The sequence below is a fragment of the Falco cherrug genome, chromosome 1 (genome assembly GCF_023634085.1).
Source record: "Falco cherrug isolate bFalChe1 chromosome 1, bFalChe1.pri, whole genome shotgun sequence".
Classification (NCBI taxonomy): Eukaryota; Metazoa; Chordata; class Aves; order Falconiformes; family Falconidae; genus Falco; species Falco cherrug.
In genome coordinates, this window is record NC_073697.1 from 79,099,728 (window position 1) to 79,118,365 (window position 18,638).

The window sequence follows — 18,638 nt, forward strand, 5'->3', positions numbered from 1 at the left end:
TGTGACCCTTCACTTGCACAGGTGTTATTGATGCCATGATCATATTAGCTTTGCTGAGCCAATATACATTCTAAGCACGTAAGTTAGAGTATGAGTACCTACAAATGCCTCCCCTTTTGTCACTATTTCTGCAAAGCACATTGTCTCTGTAAAGAGTCATTGTAGGCTAGACTGCAGAAGGTGAATATAAAAAATGTTCTGAGAAAGGAGACTGCTCTTTTGCCAGATGAGGACTTCAACAAACAGAGCATGGCTTCATCAGGGACCATAGTGTGCCCCCCTGCACGTCCCCCTCTCTCTGCTGAAGGAGAACGTGCCAGGGGATGAGGAGCAAATACAGAATGTGACTTGCACTTGCAACAGGGCAGAGTCTGGGTTGTGTCCGTTGGGATGCTCTGTGCGCGGCAGCACCAGCAACACGGGGCAGTGGCCCTTTGGGGTCCTGGGGTCTGTCTGGCCGTGAAGGTGCTCCTTGTCCTTCTCCCAGGAGCTGGGACTCAGCCAGCACTGCAGCACCAGTGGCCTGGCTCCTGTGTTAAGCACATGGGGTAAAACAGGGAGGAAGGCACTTGTGGGCTCTCCCTAGTAACTCACTTGTGTCAAATGCAAGGCTTGGAAGGCACAACAGTTCATTGCCTAGGACTATCAACTTGTTTTCATCAGGAAAAAAAAAAATAGCTTACAGAGTTGTGCTGCCTTTTCCACAAGATGCTGACGACTTCAGCAGTTCAAGCTGAAGAGATAATAAATGGTCCTGAAAAGCAAAGGAGTAATTTTGTCTTGATTTTTTACTTACCACCAGTAGTAAGTATGTATGTGACATGTGAGAATTGTTTCCCGTAGTGAAGAAATGTGTATTTTTATTGTGCTTTAGCTAAATGGTGACACTTCAGTCATGAAGAACTGGTGTGCAATGCAAAAACAAGGCCTTAAATCCTAGCATCCTTTTATTTTCCTATCTACTGAACATGTGCAGAATTCTGAAAAAAGGATTTGATTAGGTACCTATATCTGGATTTTAGATTCCTCTTTGAAGATATGTGCAATGGTTGTTAAAAGCATGCCATGCCTTTTGTGGATTAAGTGTAATCAAAATTGGAAGGAATGAAAATACTTGCTTAAAAAGTGTTTAAAGAGCCCATCTTGGCCTTGGATATTCCCCTGTTTTAAAATGCAACTTCTTTCTTTATTAGTACAGCAACTTCTTCGGGAGGTTTCTTTGTGTACTGAAAAAATATGTTTATTTTCTCACAGCTAATTATTATTTTCAGAACACACATGGTCTGAAATATTTGCATTGTACCTTAGTATGACTCTAAGATATGGAACAGATTTATTTCTAATTTTCTTAAATAACTTCTTAAAGATAGAACCTACAAACTTATTGTATTTAAATATTTAAAAGACTAGTACCAAGCAAGGTATATGAATTTATCAATATCGTGCTTCTCCCTCAACCAAGAAGATTTTATTCTATTTCCTTTTTAGGAAGGAGGCACAGCTGGATGAAGAAGGACAGTTTCTGGTCAGAATAATTTATGATGACTCCAAAACCTATGATCTGGTTGCAGCTGCAAGCAAGGTCCTTAGTAAGTAATACAGGTCCATTGATCACAAAAAGGATAATCCCCCCCCCCCAAAAAATCTGTGTAGAGAGAGAAAGAGGATATAGCACAGAGGAAGTGAAAACAAGGTATTGATCAAAGAGAGAATTTTTAAAAAATCTCAGAAGAAAGATTTTTTTGTTCTTTATCTATGATATTTTTATTCCTTTTATTCCTTGAAGTGATTTTTATTACTTCCAAAGTATTCCATGTCATGGGTGCATAGAGCATGGTCAGTGTTACAAGCAGGCATGAAATAACAATATATACTGCCTTGCCGGTACACCCAGGTTTCAACCACTGCTGCAAGAGCAGCCCATGGATGAGTCCTTGACCTCTTTGCTGACCAAGCATGCCGAGCTACAGAAATGTTTGTGGCATGGGCACATCTCATTCACATCAGCCATTGATCTGGGTTGCATTCATTGTCAATCAGTGCAGCTCTGGTCTGGAATTTAAAAGGTAGAATTATACCTATCAGCGTGATTTTATCTGCAGACCCAAGTGTGGTATGAATTTGTTCTGAATCAGTAATTAGCCAAGAACCCATAAGACTATGATGACTATAGTAATGTTGATTTGAAGCAGCAGATGTAGCTTCATGCTATTGTAAACCAGAAGTGACTTCCCTGAGGTCAGCACTACTAACGACCAAGTTCCTTTCTTTTCAGGTAGTGAGTAATTTCTTACCTGTATGAAAATCTGAAATGCTATACATGCGTAAAATGCACAATGCAGCAAGGTCATAATGGTAATTGGTAAATCCTAATGAAATTCATGTATTGAATACTTACAATTTGCTGTGTGGACCCTGAATCTTGCTTTTCTCATATTCTTGACCTACTGGATCTGGGTAGGGTTTAGGTAACTGTCTTTCTCGTTTATGAATACGAGACTAAAATAGTAAGCAAAGTGCGTCAAATGCAGTTTGGACTGAATCATATTTTCCTGTTTTAACTAGATCTGAATGCCGGGGAAATTCTTCAAATGTTTGGAAAGATGTTTTTTGTGTTTTGTCAAGAATCGGGTTATGATACAATTCTACGTGTCTTGGGCTCAAATGTCAGAGAATTTTTGCAGGTAAGAATTTTGTGCTGAATTATTTCAGATACCAGACAGAATTTACGGTCTAGTCAACAGATTAGATTGAGATTTGGAGATATAGGTTGTACTGTATAATCTCCCAGTTATTTGTGGAGAGTTGTCTGGAAACTTTCTTCCTTGGTATTTGTATTCTATCGAGCTTTCCACTGCTCAGCAGTTCTGGCATTGTTGCTCTCTTTCCCTCTCAGTTCATATATTATTCAGTAGAGTAATAATTTCCCCTTGTCAAACATCCTTGACTCTTCAATTTCATAAATAAGGATTGAGAAGGCAGGTAACCTGGGGTTGCAGAGGTATTCATAAATCTGAAATGTCCTTTGAAATTCCAAAGAGAAGTTTTGAACAGGAGTTCAACAGCGTAACAAAAGTATGGAGTACAAGAGACATGAAAAAACCCATCAGTTCAAATTGTCTGCATGTGTTAGAGTAAAAAGATTTACCTTGTTTATACTAACAGAAAATGTGGTCTTCAGATTTGTAGGGTATTTCTTCTCATAAGTTATCTTTGACTTATATATACTGGTTAATTCTAATTGTATGTTATGTACAGAGCTGGGACTCATACACAGCTTGTCCCTAAGACATTATCCTTCATTCATGAGCTGAGGGTGGGATAGAACAGCAGCGTTTAAGTCAACTTCTTTGCTTTCCTGACTGCAGAACTGTGTGATACTGCACTGTGAAACAAAACAATATGAAAACAATTTTTCAATAGCATGGAAGAAACATAGTGACTTCTTTAAAGTGTGGTTTCGAAGTGTAGAAAAAATGGGCTTTCCTTTTTTGTCACTTGAAAATTTGTCACTTCAAAAACCACCTTGGATTTAAGATTTGTGATATATATCACTCTTGGAGAGAACTGTGTGCTGTAATAAGCTTAAAAGCACTGAACTGATCAAGATTTCACGGAAGATTGCCCAAAAGCTGAGTGTCATATCTTTATTGATTTTTCACTGGAAATTGAGTAGCCTCTTGTCATCTGTTTCCTTAAAATCTCTCCAGCAGTAGTAAGTGAAAAGAGCAGAGTGTATCGTTTGCTGGATAATTAGAATATTGACTTCTGTGTTTCACTACCTGCCCCAAAACCTGGATTATTCCAGAGCATCTCAGATATGGTCAGCCCAGACTTTTTGTACAAATCCCATGGACTGCAATTGCTGGGCAGACACCGGCGGTATGTATATGCTCCAACATGTGCATACCATGAGTGATCTGTTTACTGTTGTCTGTCTATGGGATGTGACATCCTTTAAATTTCATAGCTTCATTCACAGGCTGTCCTCAAAGCAAGCCTTCAGGTAAAGGTAATTTTTAAAGATGACTCGTACTGAAGTTGTGGTTAGGGTTGAGCAAAAATAGGGGAGGAGGAAAAAAAAAGTGTAGCTGGCCCGTTGCTTCATCACTTTGGGTACACGTGGATGGGCCAGTGCTTCCCTATTCCTTTCCCTCATGCCCTTTTACATATAGTATACTTCTCTTTCCATTCCTTACCATGTGTGATGATTAAAAGACTGGACACGTTAGTAGGGCACACCAACCATCTATAAAAGTGTAAACAGCTTTCATTTATATTCTTCTAATGACAGTATTTTAAGCTGCTTTGTTTGAATTTCGGTGTTAACAGATGACATTGGCTATTATACACTTCTGCAGATTTTAACAGGACTAATGTATGAGTAGCCATGCCAGAATTGTACTTTTTAGCTTTTTATTATGATGGAAAATCAACATTATCCATGATTTATTATTTTTGGATCTTCCAGCAGTTGGATTAGGTCAGGAACTGATTTATATACCTATTACAAAAATAGGTGCAGATTTGGTTTAATGTACTAAACTTTTTTCAGATTCTTAAAATACATAAGAGGCACTTCTTCAAATCTGTACTGAGTCCAGGATATACGAAATAATTGAGGGCTGCAGCTTTTTAAAGCATATGAAAATAAATCTCATTTATATTCTGTTTCCTGTGACATCTCAGAGAGAGTTTAGTTTATTCGTAGATGAAACACAGGTATTTCAAGCTTCATGAAACAGGAAAAAGATCCTGCAACTTAATCTAATGTTTATACTTTCTGTGAAAAAGAGGCCTGGATAAATGGCAAATCGTATTGAAAGACACTGCGCCAGAGAAGCAGGGTGAAAAAAGGTACCCCCTGAGAAACTCCAAGTGTGGTTTTATGTTGTGTTCAGTACCTTTCTACTGAATGAAAATCGAACGCTAGAGTAGTGGCTAGTTGTCATTTAGGGAATCATTTACATGGCTATTTAGTTGTTTATAACTGCAGTACAATAAATTTCAGGGGACTAATGCCTCTTTAGAAAAGTCTCCAGATGTTCTGTACTACACAGGGCTGAGCAGTATATCTTTGTATTTCAGGTGCCAATCGCAAAAAACTCTTTTGCTTTTAGACAGGCCAGAATCTGCCTGATTTAGTTTGCTTCTTGTTCTTGCCTAGTGATCCCTTTGTGTTTCACCATGGAGCTGATCACTGCTCTCTGAAGCTCTAGACTTAGTGTCTCTGGTCCCAGCAGACACATTCATTCTTCCAGAAGCTGCAATATCAGTTTAGAATGGATCAAACACAACAAAAAATAGAAGTGGGAGTGACAATGTATAAATGGCAGGATCGGGGAGTAATTTCAGCTCCTTGATCTGGAAGCCCATCTCTACTCTTGACTATGTGTAGGAGCAAGGTTCTGAGTACAATAAACTCTTTGCTCGCCCCATAATCGGTCTGCATAGGGAGAAGAGACACGTTGGGGACTGGAAAGCAGCTGCAATACATCCTGGGCAAGTCCCCCACTCTGGATGATTCGAGAGTAAAGAGTGAAGGGCATGTCACATGGGCTCACCTGTGATGCTGCTTGGACAAAGTCAGCAGTAATGGGGTAGCAGGGTGGCAAAGTGGTCTTGCAGAATGGAGCTGCTGTCAGTTGTTAGCAACACTTAACGTCACACCTAAATGTTAATAATTAAACAAGCATCTTACAAAAACTTCTGTCCTTGACATTGGCCATTTCTCGTAAGTCCTTTTGAAATTCTTCGAGTGTTGATGACTCTGTAACTGGAAGATTGTCTTTTCCCATGTATCTCCTTAAAGAGTTTTTTCCAAAAGGTCGATATATCCCAGCTGTTTCTGAGGCATGTGTACTGAAACAGCAGTTTTGCACCCAATCAAGGAGATTGTGGGGCACTCGCTCCGAGCCAGTCAGCTCTTTTTTCTCATCCACGCTCATTCAAAGCAGTCTTTCCCAATTTCATTGTCTTGAACCTTGCAAAGATCTTACAGAATTTGCCTTGAAGCATTATACTTTTTTGCAGTTGAATGCCCGCTAACAGCTGGAATGAATTGACTCCTAGATTGTTGCTTCTTCAAGTTTTAATTTGGAGGTGTTGGTATAGCAACAGAAACATGAATTTGAAACAAACTGAAAAACTGAAGGAGGAAGTTTCAGGCTGAATGCATCCTGCATAATTCATCTCCAAGAGTCTCATTTCCTCTGGAGGCCTCCCAGGAGAAGAGGCAGCTGTTTGAGCACTTCACAGCTCACATGAAATCAAGTTCATTATGCTTCCACAAATCTGATGATCGACAGATGCTCTTGAAAGGTAGAGAATGGCCCAGACAGGACATTGCAAATATTTTCACCTCACTTCACCTTGGGCTGGCAGAAAACAATATGCAAAGCCTGGTGGTAGCAGTTACTTGTGGGGGTGAGAGAACAACGTTTAAAATATGCAGTAGTGGTCTGAACTTAAGAAGTAAAGGAGCTGTATGAATTTTACACCACAGGTATATAATTACGTGGGTTGCAACACTATCCAGCAAACTAGGTTGCTCTTTCTGTATTAAAAATACAGTAAATAGCAACCTGGAGCCTTGATAATGGCATCACAATCGAAGTAGAGGCTAGTGTTGTGTTCTAAGTGTGATTTTGATCTCACTGTTCTCTTTAATGTCCTTATTAGATAGCCTATCAATTTATCATTTAGCTTTCCTCTTCAGAAAGCAATTTGTCTGGTCAGGATTTAAGGTGAAATATATGAGATGTCCAGGAAAATAGGCGACCTCTTCCCTTTCCTAAATAACCTTTTCTGAAACATTATTACAGCAGATGTGATAAATTCTGTGTCATAAATTCTGTGTCATAAATTCTATGTATTCTGTGGATTTTTAAAAGTATTCTCAAAGAAAATATGTATTTAAGGTTGATCTTTCAGTCATTTAAAACTTTACTTTAAAATCTGAAGTGTTGTCAGGCCCTGTAAACTTGGGTTGACTGTTATGATGTCAGAACTAGGCTGTTTCATTGAGAATAAGGAAAAAGATACATGTTTATTCAGCATGCTTATTTGTATTTCACACCTAAATTCACATCTGAAGAGATTATAGGGACTAGAATTGGAAAGGATGAAAGTGAATGAGATTACAGGATTAAGAAACACACACAAGGTCTTTAAATTATCAGTGTTTCAAAATACAACATATTCAAGCATGAATTCTTACTATCTGGGGTAATTTTTAATAGTGCTAATTTTGATTCCGTTCATTGTCCACATATTGCCACAGTAGATGGAAAGAACATTGCAAGCTACCTGAAAAGCCTGCTATGATGGCAGTTCTACAAATAATAAGGCAATTGCACAGTGAATGTGAGCAGTAGGAGAAAGGGGATGTTCAGATTAGACAGAATATATGCTAATTTTCTTCAGAACTAATAAGTAAATGTCTTATAACAGTGTTTTTAATTTCTTCTTCCAGAACCTGGATGCTTTGCATGACCACCTTGCTACTATTTACCCAGGTATGCGAGCCCCTTCCTTTAGATGCACTGATGCGGAGAAGGGGAAGGGACTCATTCTGCATTACTATTCGGAAAGAGAAGGTCTCCAGGATATTGTCATTGGAATCATCAAAACTGTAGCTCAGCAGATCCACGGTACAGAAATAGATATGAAGGTAATATCTGAAGGGATGTACACATTGGAAGTTTGTGTCATTAGGGCAAAATCACGAAAATAAAAAATGAAGTGATGGCAAGCAATCATTTTCCATTGTTGCTGTCCTTTGTGAAGCAGTGGCATCAGCACTGACTCGGGGAGACCCATGATCATTTGTGTTGCTTTAAGGACACGTCAGCTGTGTGCTGAGAAGTCCTGTAAGAATTTGCAAACAGACCCAATTGGGAACAGTTCAGAACAATATCCCTTTATTCAAAGGAGACAAGATGTACAGAAGTTAGATACTGGGTTATTTGGGGTGCTTTTTTCCACTTTATTTTATATTTGGCATATATTGCTTACTGTCTACTTTGTTCTGTGAGAACACGGGCATTTTGTCTTTGTGTCCTAGATTCTTCATCTGTGTGCAGATTGGGAGGCTGATGTGCATTGATGGGGCCTGGCTGGCGCGTAGTGTTTTCCTCCCAGTCCGCATGCCGGGTCCTTCCCAGAACCAGGATGTGTTTGTGGGTCTCAGACGCCTACAGCCTCAGAAGTGGAAAAATGTTCCTCAGTCACAGAGTTTACGTAGTGTCGTGTGTGCTAAGTCACTTGTGAAATGGGAAAGAAGCTTCTAGTTTGTGTCCATACAGACCAACAGAATGATTTAATTGATAAGGCCTTGCCTATGTAATAGTATAAAATCAGAGCTTGATCCCAGGTGCAGATATATCTGGGGAAAAACAGCAAATAAAAGCTTTTTGGTGTTAGAAATATTGCAACTGTTATAAAATACTTTTCATGAAGTAGAAAAGAATCTAAGCAGGTACAGCAAGCATTTTTGTTTTTTTTTAACTATTTCCTAGTCGTATTACATTTCTATCACAGGTTCATTGTGTACTGGCACAGAAAATCAGTTCTAGTTTCATGAGCATATCACAAAAACATGATCTTGCTCAGGTAAAAGATTTACAAGCAATCCAACGACAAAGGTATTTGTACAGCTATAATGAAGTATTTGCCTTTTAGGTTTCTTGTTACAAGCTAGCTCAGGATTATAGTGAGCGGCTAGTTCTGCATAGCGATGGTGGTATACTTGGTGTCCTTGTTTAGATATCCATAGTTCAAACTTTTACAGCAGGTATTAGTAATCAGATACGGAAGGGTGCAACAGAATCAAAGCAATCCTGCTCTTAGGTCCTTGTTTATTCCAAGTGTTGAGACAGACAAGGAGGACCATGTTGGCAAGTTGGCTGCAAGAGTGCTGAAGCTGTGACTTGACAAGCATTTCTTGTGGTAGCACAGGCAGTTTATTCAGTCCCCCTTCTCTTACTGCTCAAGCCTGTCCTATGACAGCTTCTTCAGATGTCTCTCTCTGGCTGTTGTCAAGCTATAAAATTAATTATACTGAGGAAATTAACTAGGTTAAAAATAGCAGGTTTTCTTCTGGGCTATTTTTACTTGCATCTGTTCTGTTATGTAGTTTGATGTTCTATCAGAGTGAGTTCTGCCAGCATAGCCAAGGGGTCATGCAGAGACAAAAGTGATCAGTGTGGCAGAGGAGAAACCTGGGTCGTGCAAAGCAGCTACCAGAACATACTTTTGACAAACTGTGTCCCCAGTCTGAATCTTACTTCATTGAGAAGATTGTATTGGACAGTACTGATACCCATGTAGGACTTCTGACAAATAATATATCTTCCAAAGACTTTTAAATATTGATTATAAATTTACTTCTCATTTTTATTTCACTTCATTAGGTTTTTCTGGAAATTTTATTCTACTGTAATTAAATAGAAATGTAATAATATTGGTCAAACCCATTGTAAATGAGCACAAAGTTTAATTTAACCCAAACTATTCTTCTAGACCATCTAAGCCAAAAGCACATAGATGCCTAAAAATTGGTATTACTTCTAAACTGAACAAAGTGCATATTGTCTGTATTTTATTTTGTCTGTTACCCCGTTTTTTCCCTTGTCCCTATTAGTCATGTGCCCTCAATCCTGAACTTTTTCTTGTCTTTGCTGGTTAATAAAGCATAGCCTTTGACACCTTTAATGACCTGAAATAGTGTTTTCCTCCACATACTCACAAACTTCAGTAGTAGATAAGCAGAGAATAATCAGCTACTTGTTTCTCTAAGGTGAGAGTGCCAAAAATTGTGGCTTGTCTACACAGACAATGGCAGTGTCCCTCCATTACTCCACAGGTCAACTATTAATCATTAATGGTACAGAGGGAGGGTTTTAAAGTAAAGTAAGTCTGCCATTGTGGTACCTGGCTAGTTTTATACTGTTCAAAAGATGAGGAGAAAAAATTGTCTGACTTATTTCATCTTAATCCCTTGCTTCATCATTTAGTAAATGAATGCTTTCGTGTTTCATTAGTAATACACTGTTTGAAATAGCACAGCACAGAAAAACAATGGAGCTGCTTTTCATCCCCTCAGTTTTTGTGGACCAACCAATGTCTCTTCTGTTAAAATTTTTAGTTTGGACTTCAGTTAGAATTTTGCTTAAGGAAGACTTTTTTTTTGGAACTGATAAGAGCCTCAGTGCCTAGCTCGAAGTTCCTGATGATATTATGAGAGTTGCCTTCTGACTTGCAAGAACAGAGCTGAGATTCCTGAGTTGCCCTTCCAAATCTCTTTATCCAAAGTATTTACATACTAAAACAGTCCTGTGCTGGATTGTTAAGTTCTGCAGCCCTCTTCATATTACTGTAAAGTTGATATCTGCATTTAGCTGTTTAATACTTTATTATCCACTTTTCTTCCCTGGCTGTTTAGAACAAATACGTACATAAATCTGCTTGAGAGAATGCAAGCTTCTAAGATTGTATTTTCATGAAATTTTGCTTGAATTTTTCTTACATATTACCAGTTCCTGTGAAGGTGGTAGCAGATACTAATTGTTTACAATGCTACTGTTTTTATTTCATTAAGTAGTTAGATTTTGTTTCATGGGTTACACAGAACCACAGAATGACTGAGGTTGGAAGGGACCTCTGGAGGTCATTTTGTCCGACTCCCCCCCTGCTCAAGCTGGGCCACCTACAGTCACTTGCTCTGGACAGTGTTCCGACAGCTTTCAGCTATCTCTAGGGATGTCAGAGGTTGGTTACGTATAAATGAGGGGGAACCTGTGAAGGTGAAGTCAGGACAGGGATTCCGTCAAGGCTCCAAATGGTACAGGTCGATGAAGAATGTTGTACAACCCTATGAAGCCCAAAAATCTGTTGGGAAAACGGGCTTCTAATATCTGAGAGCAGACTATCAAAACCTTTCTTTTTCACAGGGAAGATGGTTCACAATATAAAATGAGAAAAGACCAGGGGAAATCCTTGACAAGATGGTAATTTCAGACTGTCTGATGTCTCTCTGATGGCAATATAAAAAACGAAGCCAGAATGTGACCAGCTGAAGAGCTGACCTAAAAACTACTTTAGGCAGTAGTCATGGAGGACGAGCAGTACTGATCCACACGGTAAAATGATATCTGTGTGTGAAGATAAGTCAATCGTACAGCGTGATCAGCCTCTAATTCTGACACAAGGGCAGCCGTAAACTTCACTATCTTCAGGCTTGGAGGTTTGGTGCAGTGAGACAATCTGCCTTGAAACCAGCTACCAGGTGGAAACACCCTCACAGTTGTAACTTTGGGTGTGCAAAGCTAAGAGTGGTATCATTCCCACAGTGAACTGATTTGCCTCAGGATCACCCTGAAACAGCTGCAGTGAAATTTGTCAAGTAGCATTGCACAGTTGGTTTTTTGCCATTTAAATTCTTGATCTCTTCCGACCAAAAACTTTAAATGGCAAAAACCTGACTTTGTGTTAACCTTCAGGATCTGATGGATGAAGATCCCTATCCAAGGACATTGTGTCCCTCCCTGATGCTGAGATATGAGTGTATTTTGGGGACATGCTCATATCTAAAGGGCTGATTCTTGTCGATACATCAGTGAAAACTTAACAGCTTGTGTTTGTTACACATGCTGTATCACAGTGATACCACTTGATTTAATATCTTGTGTGGAGCTCACCAAAGTAATTTTGAAATAACTGTTCTTGGCGTTGTCCTTCCCTGAAATACTGGTATGACTTTTCACTTGACTCTGAAGATACATCTTCTGGAAAGCACAGGCAGGTTAGCAGTTAGATGTTATAAATTCTCTTTGAAACCAGGAGAGTGATTTTTTTTCCCTTCAGTTTTTAACTGCAGTTACTATGGTGATTGAACTCGTAGATCTGATGAACTGATGTCACTTCACCAGCTAAGACCGCAGGGGGAGGAAGAATTAGACTTGATTCCTGGCTTTGTTGCTTCTGTCACTGAACTTTCATTTATCAAGCATTTAACAGAGACTTCTTCAACAATGTTTAAATGATACTGAAATTCTGTGACTTGCAGACTTCACTTTCACATTTCACAAACATTCACATGCAGAGTGAAATAATAGGTAAATTCTGTTCTAGTTAAGCTTACTACAGAGTATCTAGGGCAGGTCTTTATGCCAGAGAAGTATCTGGCCAATTAGTTTGGATCTGTAGGTACCAAGCATGAAGGGACAGAATTTAACATATTATATTAATGGCCGTAAGCTCTCATTTTAAATTTGCTGACAAGATGGGTGTAATCATGAGATAGGAAGATAGTGCATAAATGATGTAAGCAGAAAAGACATCATGAACTTATATATCCAATGAAAAGCTATTTAAGGATGAATTGGTATCTTGCTTAATGTGGAGAGGGGTTAGCTAATAAGGGTCTGTGCATGAACGATGGGAATCAAATTCAGTAAACCAGCTACGTCCACGGCATATCAGATTTACCAGGATTGTGCAGCTGATGTTGTGGCTATCTTGTAGATCTGACGCATTTCCATGTGTTTGGCCTGTCTTTCATTTTCTGCACTAATGTGGTGCACTAATACAGCAAACTTTTCTAGATGCCCTGGAGTCTGGTCAAAAATAGTTTTGCAAATGAACTTGAAGATGCCTGGGAAATTTGCAGCTGTGCACCGTTACTGACACAGTTCTAATCTATAAAGTTAAGAAAATAGCACATTGTGTGCGATGACTGACTTCATCAGTGTGCAAGGTTGTAGGATCTGTGGTGTCATGTTTCAAACTTAGCTTAATGTCTTGAAGCATGTAGAGTCCTGTTTTTATAGGGTGGTTGGGGTTTTTTTTAACCAACACTTGAGGTTTTTTCTATGGATTCATTTCTAATACATGGAACAAAATGGGAAGTGATGAAAAACCTGTTAGGTGCTGCATGGTAGCAGGAAAAAATCATGTAAGTACAGGTGCAGGTTGGTCTACAGAATACTAGTATGTAGTGACGAAGACGGTCATTAGTTAATAATATTAATATCTCTGGAAGGTGATGTGCTGTCAATATGAACATTTCCTTAAAAATTATTAGATCTTCAAAGATGAATTTTAGGACTGCTTTGCCAAAATAAAAGCTTTTCATCCAAAGCAGGCATTTTTTTTTTCCAGTTGCAGCAAGTTACTTTGAAGTAAGATCCAAGACTGGAAATGATCTGGAAGCATAGATCAATTCTAGTGATAATTCTGCACAATTTGGAAAAGGTTACTGTGTATAATCTCAACTATCCCTGGCCACAATATTAGTAGCAATAAAACAAAACCTGTGGGAGTGTGCATGAGTGGTAGGAAGTAAGAACCTAGACTCCAGCTGTGTTCTTTTAATCCTCAGCATGGCCACAGTTTCTCACAATTTCAGAGATTATGGTTAAAAGATGAGGAAGACATGCAGAACCTTTAAACCCTGAATTCAGAGGGAAGCTGGGTTTCCATCTACTACATTCCATTTTCCTAGACAAACGCACATCACTTGTTTTCCTCAAATGACTGCCGCATACTCTTTCCAAGGTTTACCTCTGGTTTTAACTCATAATTGCCCATTTCTCTTTGTCACATGCTGCCATATGGGTTAGCAACACAGCTTCTTGAGGAAATTAGGGTTTATCACTATTAATATTTGAACTTGTTCATACATCCAGCTTTAGGTACCTACATTAGTTGGTAAATTTAGTAGGCTGATCTGTCTCTAAGTTACCTACTTATGCAACAGAAAGAGAAAATTAATGCAGCACATGGTATAGAGCACCTAAATCAGGCTCCTGCTCTGAACTGTCCTCCAGAGAAGCCTCTCTCCTTTCAATGAATAGTCAAATAGGAGGTAAAGGAACACTACCTTCTTAATTAGGCATTGTTTAACAATAAAATACTGTTTTGTTGTTTTAAACTTCTCCATTAGTATAGGAGCTAAATAAAGTTATCAGCATCCCCAAGCCATCAGCTAGTATGGCTGACAGCTGTGGTGGAGAAATATTTAATAAATTAAACATCTTAGGAATCGAGTGCAGTGTTTGTGCATATCCGTCTGTTTTCTTATGGAAACTCTTAATGTCTGTGGTTAGACTGTGTGTAAAGGGCAGAATCAGGAAGCATTAGAGATTTTAAGAAGTCTTTTTTTGTTTCAGTGGCTTTAGGATCAGACTAAATGAAAGTAGAATCAGGTGCAACATGTTCCAGAAAGTTGCCACTAAACAATACTGTGTAAATAGAATTGTTCTGTTCCAGTCATTAAATCTAACTAAGCTTGAGAAAAGGTGAATTTGGCCTCTCAAGGTAAATTATGTTATTCTGTTAGTTATTAGCTTTAATTACACCGCAATACATGACTCTCACTGCAAATAAAGTAATCCCTACTAATTTTGGGGTTTTTTTACTAACTTTGAGTAAGATTACTGAAGTGTGAAATGCTATATTCAAGACACTTACTTGAGATTCCACTGATGTAGACGACGCTGGTTTTGCTGTGATTTCATTTAATATGGAATGCAGCTCGGAGAAGATTGTCATTGCATTTAGTTTTATCTGTTGGTCCTAGTCTTGTAATCTGCTTGAACGTGTAAAGGCTGTATGTTCAAACATCAGCTTGATCCACCTGGCTGGTTGTGCCACGCCTATCCTCTCCTCAGCACTGTTTGCTGTTGTGTTAATAGACTTTGCAAACAGCTTTCATCAAAATAAGGATTCAAGTGGTCTTTGTAATTCAAGACTTGCCTCGGGTTCATTCAAGGGGAGAGAATTCTGTGTCCTGTCTTCTGGCAAGTACCAGTACAAGCAAGCATAACCTGAACCCTGACCCCTGATTTCAGGATGTGCATTTCACTCAAGCTTTATAAATTATATTTGGATGATCTTCAAAGAGCAACTGTGGCTAAGCAAAGACATAATTATTCACCTGGAATTATAAAGACTCTCTAAAATCAGAAATACTTTAGTATTTTTCAAGATGCAGGTACCATTCTTGAATTCATCTTTCTAATGTAAATGTACTCCCATCTTCATAGTAGCATTCCAGTTATTGAGTAGCAGAGTTCTCTGTTTTTCATTTTTTTCCTTCATTTTTCTAGGTTATTCAGCAGAGAAATGAGGAATGCGACCACATTCAATTTTTAATTGAGGAGAAAGAATCTAAAGAAGAGGACTACTATGAAGACCTTGACAGATTTGAAGAAAACGGTACCCAAGAATCTCGCATCAGTCCCTATACTTTCTGCAAGGCCTTTCCTTTCCACATAATATTTGACAGAGATCTGGTGGTCACGCAGTGTGGCAATGCTATCTACAGAGTCCTTCCACAGGTTAGATGATGCTGATGCATGAATAGTCGTAGAGATTCCTAATAGTTGATGTTTCACAGTTTTATTTTAAAGATCAATAAAACAGATTTAGGATTCTCTGTCCAAACAGCATTCCTATGTAACTGTATAATACTTACTACATTATGTAATTATTACATAATTATTACTACATTACTCCTCTTGTTTGAAAAAGGACTGTGAAAACAGCCCTAATTCTGCAACAGCTTTGTTCCTTATGGTCATGTCCACAAAGAGAATAAGCTTGAGCAGAGAAAATCTGATCACCCCCTTCAATTCAGGTGTTGGCTTGATACCTGGTTCTTTCTCCAAGATACATTTGCTATGCAAGTGGCAGATAACTCTGTAAAGTGGGTGTGAAACCATCAGTGCAGCTTGGCCTGCCGTTCAGGAAATGGTCTTGCCCATACTACTATATAGTGTAGCAGCAGGTACGTAGTCTGTATCTGTTACCTGACAGTAATGCTGTCAGATGCATAATAACTGAAGAGCAGAATAACACAAATTGTAGCATTCTCTCTCGGCTTGTACATCAAAAGCATCAGTATTAACTCAGATGACCCAAACTATGTGAGATATATATATGTATATGACTTCTGAACTTAATGCAGCTGCTGCATTAAGTTATTTACAGTGAAAAGGTACTCAGAGGTCTGTTTAATGTCACGTATTGTGTATATGAACAGGATACCTCAGTTCTTGCCTGAAAGAGCTGACAGTGTTTCTAAAAATAAGCAACAAACAGGGAAAAGCAGTAATGAGAGAGGCAAAAAAAAAAGATGGTGAAGACATCAAATCATTATTACAATTATGTAGGCTGATGTTGCACATACCATGTTGTTTCTGAATCGTTGACATACTTTCAAAATGCAGTTTTATGTTAGCTTTTTCCTGCAATTTGTTTTTGGTGATTTCTCTCCTGAATTTTGCAGAAAGGTTTGAAAAAAGAGTAAGTAACTGTCAGAATGTTCCCAAGGGCATTCGCTGAACTGATTCAGCCTCCTGAGGATGGCTATCAGAATCCTGACTATCAAAGTTGATGCTTTAGAGAACTTGGCTTATTGAGAAGGGAGTTTGAAGGAGGTCACTTGGGAGGAAAACACTGGAAAGCTTTTTTTTTGCTGTAGCGTGAGAATGGTTTGACAGATAACAAATGTGATAGTCCAACACAATTTTACAAAGTCATCTTGCAGACTGGAATTGCATTTTAAAGTCAATATACTTCTGTTGTGAAATCCTTGTTTTAAAAGCCATGTGTGTTAACGGAGAAATGCATAAAGTATATATTCTCTTCCATTCAGTACTGTCATCTAAGCAAACTGAATGTAATTACTCCTTGTATATTTTTATTTTATTATAAAACATAACAATCTTTTGTTTTTCTTTTTTGTGGTTTTGTTGTTGTTTTGTTTTGTTTTCTTTTTTTATTCTAGCTGCAGCCAGGAAATTGCAGTCTGTTGTCAGTCTTCTCCTTGGTCCGGCCTCATATAGATATTAGTTTCCATGGGATCCTTTCACATATCAATACAGTCTTTGTGCTGAGAACCAAGGTAAACAGACAATATTCACCTGGCTTTTCTTTAAGTAAGTATGCTTTGGAGAAATAAGAAGTGCTGAAAGCTCAGAAATCTTCAGAGACAATTCAGTAGTATGCTCGGTATCCCTTTTGAGTCATGAGCCAAGAAAAACTCACAGGTGTGAATTCATGTGGAGCGGTTAAGTAGAATGCTACATGGGAATGGTGAAGTACAGATACTTCATGTCTGATGCTTTCTTTGTAAGGGGCCAACCCATTATATACTTGTACAAAAGTAATTTTTGTATTTTCATACATTTACTTTTGTTTCATAACGATATGGGAGACAAAACTGAAATGTGTTCTTGCTTGAACCCCTGTGTTCATGCATAGTTCTGTCTCCTTTTCTCTAGAGAGGGCAGGAGAGGAGGCAGGTGATGAACGAATGCAGCATGTAGAATAGCACCTACTGTGTCAAGGAGCCTGTTTATTTATTGAAGACTTTACCTGAGAGAAACCATAATAAATAAATAATTAATAAGATTTATTAGAGGTGCTGCCAGGCATAGATAGAACGTCATAGAATAGGCAATAGGCAATACTTTGGTCAGACTACTGTTAAGAAATGACACGGAAAAAAACAAGCAGTTATGAACAAGAATGTGACTATGCTTTATATCTCTGAGGCAGCAAATCATAGTATTAAAATAAGGGTAGTATATGATGTTCAACTGAGAAATTAATCAAGTTTTAATGTAGGCTGTAACTCCAATTAAACATTCTGACTGCCTTCGTAGTAAAGGCTCTTAGTACATGGCCTGGTGTGTAACACATGTACTGTTGCCCTTATATAATTGTGACTTTTCATCACCAGGAGGGGCTGTTGGATGTGGAAAAGCTGGAGTGTGAAGATGAGCTGACTGGCACAGAAATCAGCTGCTTACGCCTGAAAGGGCAAATGATCTACTTGCCTGAAGCAGACAGCATTCTCTTTCTTTGTTCGCCAAGGTACTTGAAACCTGAAGACTTCTATAATACTGATTTTTATTTTACAATTACTGATTTTAAGAACACTTTGCGACAGTAGTGCTACAGCGATTAATTGGTTCAAGTATTGACTTCATTGATTTTGATGTGTTTATACTAAAAGAAGGAGAAGCATTTAAACATCAGAACTTGACTGATTATTAAGTAATTCAATGTAAACATTGGGATGCTCTGGCCCACTTTGTACAAATGGGAATTTCTCCCGATTCCACTATTTTTGGCAAGTTTTGTCCTTTGTTTCTTACTGTGAGAGTGCTAAGAAATGTCACAATGATTTGATTTCCTATGCAGATTCATACATTTTTGCAGTAGTCTTAATGTAACAGAGCAGTGATGATTATAAAGAAGTGGCTGGAATGGGGGCTGAGTGGAGGGCTGCTTTAGCTGAGAGCATGTTGAGCTAACACATCAGATTACACAGTTATGTTAATCTCCTGTGTAAAAGGGAGAGAGTGGATGAAGGCAGAAGGGGAAGAGGCTAATTTAACGTAATCTCACTTTTCTGTGTGTACTGAAGTATGTACATTCGGTACGTTCATGGAACTTATCAGTGTGAAGTCTATATTTAAATGCAAAATCAAGAGCCATGTGTTAACATGAATGAACACAAATGAGGTAGTTCATAGAATGGTCATGTTGTAGAGCTCATCACAAGTTCAGAAGCATAATCCTTCTGTTATTCAGCAGCTTCATTTGAGTTTTAAATGCTCCTTTGG

General features: G+C 38.5%; 1 protein-coding gene across 2 annotated transcripts in view; it reads left to right on the forward strand.

Moving 5' to 3' along the window:
* GUCY1B1 (guanylate cyclase 1 soluble subunit beta 1) overlaps nt 1-18,638 on the forward strand; it is a 43,470-nt gene that overhangs the window by 14,708 nt on the left and 10,124 nt on the right. For both annotated transcript variants that reach the window (XM_055719336.1, XM_055719332.1), the window contains 6 exons: nt 1,489-1,589; nt 2,566-2,684; nt 7,475-7,672; nt 15,111-15,341; nt 16,793-16,909; nt 17,750-17,883. In XM_055719336.1, the coding sequence (XP_055575311.1) occupies nt 1,489-1,589; nt 2,566-2,684; nt 7,475-7,672; nt 15,111-15,341; nt 16,793-16,909; nt 17,750-17,883 (900 nt within the window). The remainder of the gene's footprint in view (nt 1-1,488; nt 1,590-2,565; nt 2,685-7,474; nt 7,673-15,110; nt 15,342-16,792; nt 16,910-17,749; nt 17,884-18,638) is intronic.